This window comes from Equus quagga, chromosome 22 (genome assembly GCF_021613505.1).
Source record: "Equus quagga isolate Etosha38 chromosome 22, UCLA_HA_Equagga_1.0, whole genome shotgun sequence".
NCBI classification, from domain to species: Eukaryota; Metazoa; Chordata; class Mammalia; order Perissodactyla; family Equidae; genus Equus; species Equus quagga.
In genome coordinates this window covers 5272849-5282547 of record NC_060288.1, presented here as the reverse complement: position 1 = coordinate 5282547, position 9699 = coordinate 5272849, and the positions used below count along the sequence as shown (strand labels likewise).

Sequence of the window (9699 nt, the reverse complement as noted above, 5' to 3'; positions counted from 1 at the left end):
CTGATCATGATGTATGATCCTTTTGATGAATTGTTGAATTCTGGTTGCCAAAATTTTGTTTAGAATTTTTGCATCTATGTTCATCAGTGATATTGGCCTGTAGTTCTCTTTTTTCGTGGTGTCCTTGTCAGGTTTTGGTATCAGCGTGATGTTGGCCTCATAGAATGTGTTAGGAAGTGTTCCATCTTCCCTAATTTTTTGGAATAGCTTGAAAAGGATAGGTATTAAATCCTCTCTCAAAGTTTGGTAGAATTCCCCAGGAAAGCCATCTGGTCCTGGGGTTTTATTCTTTGGGATGTTTTTGATTGCTGTTTCAATCTCTTTCCTTGTGATTGGTCTGTTCAAATTGTCTGCCTCTTCTTGAGTGAGCTTTGGGAGATTGTAGGAGTCCAAGAATTTATCCATTTCCTCTAGGTTATCCATTCTGTTGGCATATAGTTTTTCGTAGTATTCTCTTATAATCCGTTGTATTTCTGCAGAGTCTTGTTATTTCTCCTCTTTCATTTCTGATTTTATTTTCGCTTTCTCCCTTTTTTCTTTGTAAGTCTGGCTAGTGGTTTGTCAATTTTATTTATCTTCTCAAAAAACCAGCTCTTTGTTTCATTGATCCTTTCTACTGCCTTTTTCGTTTCAATAGTATTTATTTCTGCTCTGATTTTTATTATTTCTCTCCTTCTGCTGACTTTGGGCTTTATTTGTTCTTTTTTCTCTAGTTCAGTTGGGTGTACGTTAAGATTGCTTATTTGGAATTTTTCTTGTTTGTTAAGATGTGCCTGTATTGCGATGAACTTTCCTCTTAATACAGCTTTTGCTGTATCCCATATGAGTTGGTATGGCATGTTATCATTTTCATTAGTTTCCAGGTATTTTTTTATTTCTTCTTTAATTTCTTCAATGATCCATTGCTTGTTCAGTAGTGTGTTGTTTAGTCTCCACATCTTTGTGCCTTTCTCAGCTTTTTTCTTATAATTAATTTCTAGCCTTATAGCACTATGATCTGAGAAGATGCTTGTTATTATTTCAATTTTTTTAAATTTGTAGAGGCTTGCCTTGTTTCCCAACATATGGTCTATCCTTGAGAATGTGCACTTGAGAAGAATGTGTATTCAGCTCTTTTAGGGTGAAGCAATCTATATATGTCTATTAAGTCCAATTGTTTTAGTTTTTCATTTAGCTCCACTATTTCCTTGTTGATTTTCTGTCTGGATGATCTGTCATTGATGTGAGTTGGGTGTTGAGGTCCCCTACTATTATTGTGTTGTTTTTAACATCTTCCTTTAGGTCTGTTAATAGTTGCTTTATGAACTTTGTTGTTCCTGTGTTGGGTGCATAGATATTTATAAGCGTTATTTCTTCTTGATGAAGTGTCCCTTTGATCATTATATATTGTCCCTCTGTGTCTCTCTTTACCTGTCTTATTTTGAAATCCACCTGGTCTGATGTAAGAATTGCAACACCTGCCTTTTTTTCCTTACCATTAGCTTGAAGTATTGTCCTCCACCCCTTCATCCTGAGTCTGTGTTTGTCCTTGGGGCTGAGGTGTGTTTCTTGGAGGCAAGAAATTGTTGGATCTTGTTCTTTAATCCTTTTTGCCACTCTGTGTCTCTTTATTGGAGAGTTCAATCCGTTTACATTGAGAGTGATTATTGATGCATGTGGACTTAATGCTGTCAATCTGTCGCTCATTATCTTGTTTTCCTGCCTTTCTTTTCCTGTGTGCTTTAGACTACCCATTTAATAGTGCAATTTATTATGCTGGGTTTCTTAGATTTTTCCTTATTTATGATTTGTGACTCTGTTCTGTGTTTTATTTTAGTGTCTACCTTGAAGTTTGTATTTAGAATCTCTTGTATAATATAGTCTATTCTCTGGTGGTCTCTTACTTACTTGACCAATACTGATTTAGACCCTTTGCTCTTCCCCTCCTAAATAATTATTTTCATGTCTTATTCCAACTCATGTTATGAATTTGTAGTTAGAGTGATAAGATCATCCTTGCTTTGGTAGTTTCCTTACCTTTACCCTAATGCTATAGTTGAATATTTGCTATCCTGTTCTGGTTCTATCCATCGGTCTCCCTAGTCTGTGGATTGTGACCCCTTTCTCCCTTTTTTCTTTTTTCAGGTATGAGAGCCTTCTTGAGGATTTCTTGCAGTGGAGGGCTTTTAGTTACAAATTCCCTTAACTTTTGTTTGTCTGGAAAAGATTTAATTTCTCCCTCATATCTGAAAGAAATTCTTGCTGGATAGAGTATTCTTGGCTGAAGGTTTTTATCTTTTAAAGCTTTGAATATATCACTCCATTCTCTCCTAGCTTGTAAGGTTCCTGTAGAGAAATCCACTGAAAGTCTGATAGGGGCTCCTTTATAGGTTATTCTCTTCTTTTTTCTTACTTCCCTGAGTATTCTTTCCTTATCTTTCCTTCTTTCCAATTTTACTACTATGTGCCTTGCAGTAGGTCTTTTTACATTGACAAATCTAGGAGAGCTGAAAGCTCCCCCTACACACATTTCTCCGTCAATCCCTAGATTTGGGAAGTTCTCTTCAATAATTTCATTAAGCACACTTTCTGCTCCATTTTCCTTTTCCACATTCTCGGGAATTCCTATGATCCTTAGGTTCTTACTCCTCATTGAATCCATTATCTCTCGGAGATTTTCCTCGTTTTTGTTAATTCTTAGTTCTCTTTCTTCCTTTGGAGCCATTCCGCCTGTCTATCTTCAATTATGTTAATTTGCTCTTCTATAGTGTCTACATGGGCATTCAGGGAATCCGTATTCTGTTTTATCGGGTCCATTGTGTTTTTCATCTCTAGTAATTCTGTTTGGTTCTTCTTTATGATTTCAATCTCTTTTGTGAAGTAACTCCAGAACTCGGCTTGTTTCTCTATCTTTCTCTCTACCTCATTGAGTTTTTTGATTATAGCTGCTCTGAACTCATTATCACTTAGTTTACCTAATTCCAAGTCCTTAGGACTTAATTCTATGTTTTTATTGTTTTCCTTCTGGTCTGGGGCTTTTATAAATTGCTGGATGGTAGAGGAGCGGTTTTTTCACATGGTGGTAGAATTCGGTTGCAGTTACAGCCTGTCGCCACTAGATGGGGGTCGAGAGCCGTGTGTTATGAGCTCTCCGCCTTCGGGCAAGATTGCTGCGCCCAGTGGCTTTGCTAGGAGGGAGGGGCTGCTATTCTCGTGCACCAATCTGCATTCAGATCAGTTCTGTTCTCTGGTCTCCCGAGGCCCTGAGTTTATGGGCTCCCTGCGGATGGGAGCTTTCCCCCGTCAGTGGGTTTCCACTGAACCAGCGGCAGGAGTCCTGGATGATTCCCAGTCACACGGCCCCTCCCCCACTCCTTCCCCACCCACGCAGCAGCGATGGCAGACTCTAGGGGAGGGAGCGATGTTCTCTCCTACCATTCCAGCGCCTCCGAGGCCGTAAGGAAGGTTTATGATCTCCGCCTTCTTGGTATTGTAGGTCTCTAACGTGTTGGCATTAGATTTTTTCTCTGAAATTCAGTTTTTCCAATCCTTTGTTGTATTTTGGAGGGGAGAGAATCCCGGGTCAGCTCACCCCACCATTTTGCTCCGCCCCTTCTCCACTGTGGTTTTGATTTGCATTTCCCTGAAGAATAGTGATGTTGAGCACCTTTTCATGTACCTGTTGGCCATTTATATGTCTTCTTTGGGAAAATGTCTATTCAGATCTTCTGCCCGTTTTTTAGTCAGATTGTTTATTTTTTTGTTATTGAATTGTATGAGTTCTTTATAGATTTTGGATATTAACCTCTTGTCAGATATATGATTTGAAAATATTTTCTCCTATTCTATAGATTGTCTTTCATTTTGATGATGGTTTCATTTGCTGTGCAGAAGCATTTTAGTTTGAAGTAGTCCCATTTGTTTATTTTTGCTTTCGTTGCCTTTGCTTTTGGTGTCAAACCCAGAAAATCATCTTTAAGACCAATGTCAAGGAGCTTACCGCCTATGTTTTTTTCCTAGTTTCATGGTATCAGGTCTTACACTCAAGTCTTTAATCAATTTTGAGTTAATTTTTGTGTATGGTGTAAGATAGTTGTCCAGTTTCATTCTTTTGCATGTGGCTGTCTAGTTTTCCCACCACCATTTATTGAAAAGACTGTCCTTTCCCCCACTGCATATCTTGGATCTTTTATGGTAAATTAATTGACTATATATGTGTGGGTTTGTTTCTTGCCTCTCTATTCTGTTCCATTGACCTATGTGTCTGTTTTTCTGCCAGTACCATACTGTATGGATTTGTTTACTCTGGCTTATAGTTTGAAATCAGAAAGTGTGATGTCTCCTGCTTCATTGTTCTTTCTCAAGATTGCTTTGGCTGTTTGTGGTCTTTTTCCACTTTCACTATGAATTTGCCTATTCTGGGTACCTCATACAAGTGGAATCATACAATATTTGTTCCTTTGTTTGTGACATTTCATGCAGCACAATGTCTTCAAGGTTCATTTCTATAGTAGCTTGTATGAGAACATTGTTCCTTTTTATGGCTGACTAATATTCTATCATATGTATATAAAATATTTTGTTTATTCATTCATCTGTTGATGGATTCTTGGGTTGTTTCTACCTTTTGGCTGATGTGATAGTGTTGTCATGAACATGGATGTACTTGTCTGAGTCTCTATTTTCAGTTCTTTTCAAGTCCTGTGCCCATTTTTTAATTGGGTTGTTTGTCTTTTTGTTGTTGAGTTGTAGGAGTTCTTTACATATTTTGGATATTAACCCTTTATCAGATATAGGATTTGCAGATAGTTCCTTTCATTCTGTAGGTTGCCTTTTCACTTTCTTGATAATGTCCTTTGATGCACAAAATTTTTAATTTTGATGAAATCTAATTTATTTTTTTGTTTTGTTGCTTGTGCTTTTGATATCATATTTAAGAATCCATTGTCAAATACAAGGTCCTGAAGATTTACTTCTAAGAGTTTTGTCTTTTCAGTTCTTATATTTAGGTTATTGACCTATTTTGAGTTAATTTTTGTATATGATGTGAAGTAGGGATGCAACTTCATTCTCTTGCATGTGAACTCCATTTGTCCTGGCACTATTTTTGAAGAGACTATTCTTTCCCCATTGAATGGACTTGACATCTTGTGGAAAATCAATCAGCCATAGATGTATGGGTTTATTTCTATACTCTCCATTCCATTCAGTTGGTCTGTATGTCTATCCATATGCCAGTACTACACTATTGTGATTACTGTAGCATTATAATAAGTTTTGAAATTGCAAAGTGTGCATCCTTCAAATTTGTTCTTCTTTTTCAAGATTGTTTTGGTTATTCAGGGCCACTTATGATTCCATATGAATTTGAGAATCTACTTTCCATTTCTGCAAAAAAGGCTGTTGGAATTTTGATAGAGATTGTGTTGGATCTGTAGATCACCTTGGGTTGTGTTGACAAATCTTGACAATATTAAGTCCTTGAATCCATGAACACTACTTGTCTTTCCATCTATTTAGGTCTACTTCAATTTCTTTCAGCAATGTTTTGTAACTTTCAGTGTACAGGTCTTTCACCTTCTTGGTCAAGTTTATTCCTGGATATTTTATTCTTTTGGATGCTATTATAAATGGAATTTCTTTCTTAATTTCCTTTTCAGATTGTTCATCATTGCTGGTGTATAGAAACAAAACTGATTTTTAAAGCATGTTCATCTTATATCCTGCATCTCTGCTGAATTCATTTATTACCTCTAGTAGCTTTCTGTGGATTCTTTGGGCTTTTCAATTTACATATAGGATCATGTTGTCTAGAAATAGAGATAGTAATGCCTCTTCCTTTCCAATTTGGATGCCTTTTATTATTATTTTTTCTTGTTAGTCATTCTGCTAGATCATCCAATCCTGTGTTGCATAGCAGTGGTAAAAGCAAGCATCTTGCATTATTTCTGATCTTAGGGGGACAAGCTTTTGGTTTCCTTGGCGTATTTAAAAATTTCCCCATGTTCTTCCAGTGACATCTTTCATATTGATTGTCAGAAGTCTTTAAAGTAGTCCCTGATAGCTGTTTTTAGGTTTTCAACTGTCAGTAAAGTCCTTATGTGTGAGATTGGGAAAAATAATATCTCATCTCAAATCCATTTTTTAAAATATTAATACAGCAATATCAAATTTTTCTTTTTGTTTACTATTTATCTTGTATCTTTTTACATGCAACTTTTCTTTGTCCTTATGTTGTCTCTTGTAAACAGAATATCTTGGATTAAAAATTATTTATTTATTTTAATTGCAGTAACATTGGATTATAACATTACATAGCTTTCGGATGTACATATTTCAAATTCTGTGTAGATTACATCATGTTCACCACCCAAAAACTAATTATTATAATCCATCCCTTCACATGTGAGCCTAATCACCCCTTTTGCCCTCCTCCCCCTTTCCCCTATGGTAACCACCAATCCAATCTCCAATGCCGTGTGTTTGTTTGTCGTTGTTTTTATCTTCTACTTATGAGTGAGATCATATGGTATTTGACTTTCTCCCTCTGACTGATTTCACTCAGCATAATACCCTCAAGGTCCATCTATGTTGTCACAAATGGCCAGATTTCATCATTTCTTATGGCTGAGTAGAATTCCATCATGTATAAATACATCTTCTTTATCCATTTGTCCCTTGATGGGTACCTAGGTTGCTTCCAAGTCTTGCCTATTGTGTATAGTGCTGCAGTGAACATAGAGGTGCAAGTATCTTTATGCCTTTGTGTTTTCAAGTTCTTTGGATAAATACCCAGCAGTGGGATAGCTAGATCATATGGTAGATCTAATCTTAATTTTCTGAGGATACTCCGTACTGCTTTCCATAGTGGCTGCACCAGTTTGCACTCCCACCAGCAGTGAACAAGTGTTCCCTTCTCTCCACACCCTGTCCAACATTTGTTGTTTCCTGTCTTGTTAATTATAGCCATTCTGACCGGAGTGAGGTGATACCTCATTGCAGTTTTGATTTGCATTTCCCTGATAGCTGATTATGTTGAGCATCTTTTCCTATGCTTTTGGCCATCTGTATATCTTCTTTGGAGTAATCTCTGTGCCTTTTATTGGAGACTTTAATCAATTTACATTGATTGCAATTATTAATATAGTTCTTATACCATATTATTTTATGATTTCACTGTTTTCCTGCTTTTTCTGTTTCCTCCCCACACCAGAAATTCTCTTGTATTCTTTTGGGTTGATTTAGTTTCCCCTTGCCCCATTTCATTTTCCTCCTCTGCTAGTCTCAAGACACATTGTTAAATAAATTAGATTTCAAATCTGGCTGGTTATTTGTGATAGTTTCTTGTAGCTTCATTGTATTTTTAAAAGCATTTATTTCTTTAAACATATGAAAATGCCTACTTTTGGTCCTTTGATCATTTTAATGTGTGCGGTCTTGGTGGCTTCTGTAGTTTATTACTGCTGACTGTCTTGCAGTGTCTTCTTTCTTAGTGTGCTTTGTGATATTGACTGTAAACTTATGTTCTTTGGAACTTTATATGGGGAAATTATTTCAGTCCTCAATTATCGTGAGTTCCTACAGAGAGTGTATATTTTCCTTGGTCAGATGCCTGGGGTCATGGTCAATCTTTGATGCCTTTGAACTAAAATTTTGTTGGTGTTTTTTGGGTCACACAAGTGTTATGAACTCTGGCCCCTAAACCCTTGAAAGGGTGGGCATTTGGTTAGAAATTCTCCATGATGATCGTTTTCTTTTATTCTCCCTATACCAGTACCAAGGCCTATATAGTCAGTCCCTTCACTGTTCTTCCTTGGGACAGGTGTTTCTTTATCTCATTAACCCAGTGGGGATATTGCTCTTCAGGGGTCTAGGCTTTATGGAGGGTCTTATCTTCAGTTTTCCATCCAACTCAGGCCCCAGGTTTCGTCTTCTAGGTCTATATTACTTGAAAATGCATAATGTAGCCCACCAAGGATGGGAAGATATTGACAGGACAAATGCTACTACACACTCTGGACTCTCATACTTTCTTATTGTTTTTGGTCTATAAGATGTTTCACTTCCTAGAAACTCATCCAAGCATTTAAAAGTACATAGTTAATATTTTAACCAGCATTTTAGGTGCCCTCTACTTGGAACATTTTAGTCCACTCTTTGTGAGTAATGAGCATGTACTTATTCTTTTTAATAACTGCATACCTTCCCATATTAAGGATTTAACATAAGTTTAAAAACAGGTTGTTTCAAATATTGTTACCACAAAAAATGCGGCATCAACCATCCTTGCCTATGGGTCTCTGCATACATGTAAAAGAATATGTCAGGTAAATTCTAAGAAGTGGAGTTTATTCCTTTGAAGTGCTGCTCCTATGGCTTGGTAGAAAGGGATGGAGACATTTTCTTGCGTCCTTTCTCCATTTTTACAGTACAAGCAAATCACTGTGTGGAGCAAAAAATAGCTGGTGATAGACCACCAGTTCCACATTGGGACCCAGGGAATGTTCAAGCTCTTCTCCAACACCGTGCATATTCTGCAATTCACAGAGCTTTAGGAAGTAATGGTAGATGACGGTGAGAACATCTTGGTCAAAGTCACTTCGTCAGTGATTTAGTCATTCCCGCTGGTTTTCCCTAACTTTTCCTATTGTAATGTGACATGTGAAAAATATTCTTACTTTTACTTTCTTATTTGAGGCCATGTTATAGAGTCTCACTTGTTGCAAAGCTTCATGTCAACTACCTCATCAAGGAAGAATTCCAAAATCAAGGGTTGTAGATTAGTGGTATTTATAGTACCAGTTAGGTACTATAATTGGCAATACATTTTTGGAATGTTTTATTTAAAATATATTGACAGAGGAAATATGTTACCTTTTAACTAAGGTAGTTGATTAGGACCAAGATTATAATACTTAAGTATTATTGAATTAAAAGATATAGCTTTTAAAGAATTAAGTATTCCACATTCAGTGGCAAAGGTATGTTGAATAAGAGAAATATTTTTAAATGTCAGCATTATAAGTCAATCATCTATTTGTTGATTTTCAATATATTGATTACTTTTATATGGGAAATAGACTGTATAGAAAATATATTTATGAGCGCATTGCGGTAATACCTTTTTTTTTCCTTTTTAGCCTGTATATGCAAACAGATTTCCAGTACCAACTTACGCAGCCAAGCAACCTCAGCGGTTCCCATCAAGGTCTGAAGTGAACTAGCTTAGATTACTTGACCAGAACGAAACCCAGGGTTAATGTCTAATATCTTCCCTTGTATTGTTTTTTTCTGCTTTTCCTCCCCAAGTCCCCCCAGTACATAGCTGTATATTTTTAGTTGTGAGTCCTTCTAGTTGTGGCATGTGGGACGCCGCCTCAGCATGGCCTGATGAGCAGTGCCACGTCTGTGCCCAGGATCCCAACCAGTGAAACCCTGGGCTGCTGAAGCAGAGCACTCGATCTTAACCACTCAGCCATGCGGCTGGCCCCTCCCTTGTATTTTAATTTAATTTAGGACAAGGTATTTATTGACAACAGTTTAGATAGAGCACAAATTGCAGAAAAACTTTTAAGAACTTTATATAAGTTTTGTCATTTTAGTGTGGTGTCAAAGTGAAATTTTAAAGAAACTTGAGCAAGGCAATCAGCTGCTAGTGCAGCTTTGGTGTACATAAGATTCAGAAGCAAGGGCCTTTAAAACAACCAGCAATGGGAATCC

General features: G+C 36.9%; 1 protein-coding gene across 1 annotated transcript in view; it reads left to right on the top strand.

Annotated features, from left to right (window-relative positions):
- Window positions 1–9273, top strand: part of ADAM9 (ADAM metallopeptidase domain 9) — a 176797-nt gene extending 167524 nt beyond the window's left edge. The window contains exon 21 of the mRNA XM_046648674.1: window positions 9120–9273. Coding sequence (XP_046504630.1) covers window positions 9120–9203 — 84 coding nt within the window. The 3' untranslated portion in view covers window positions 9204–9273. The remainder of the gene's footprint in view (window positions 1–9119) is intronic.
- Window positions 9274–9699: the final 426 nt, after the last annotated feature.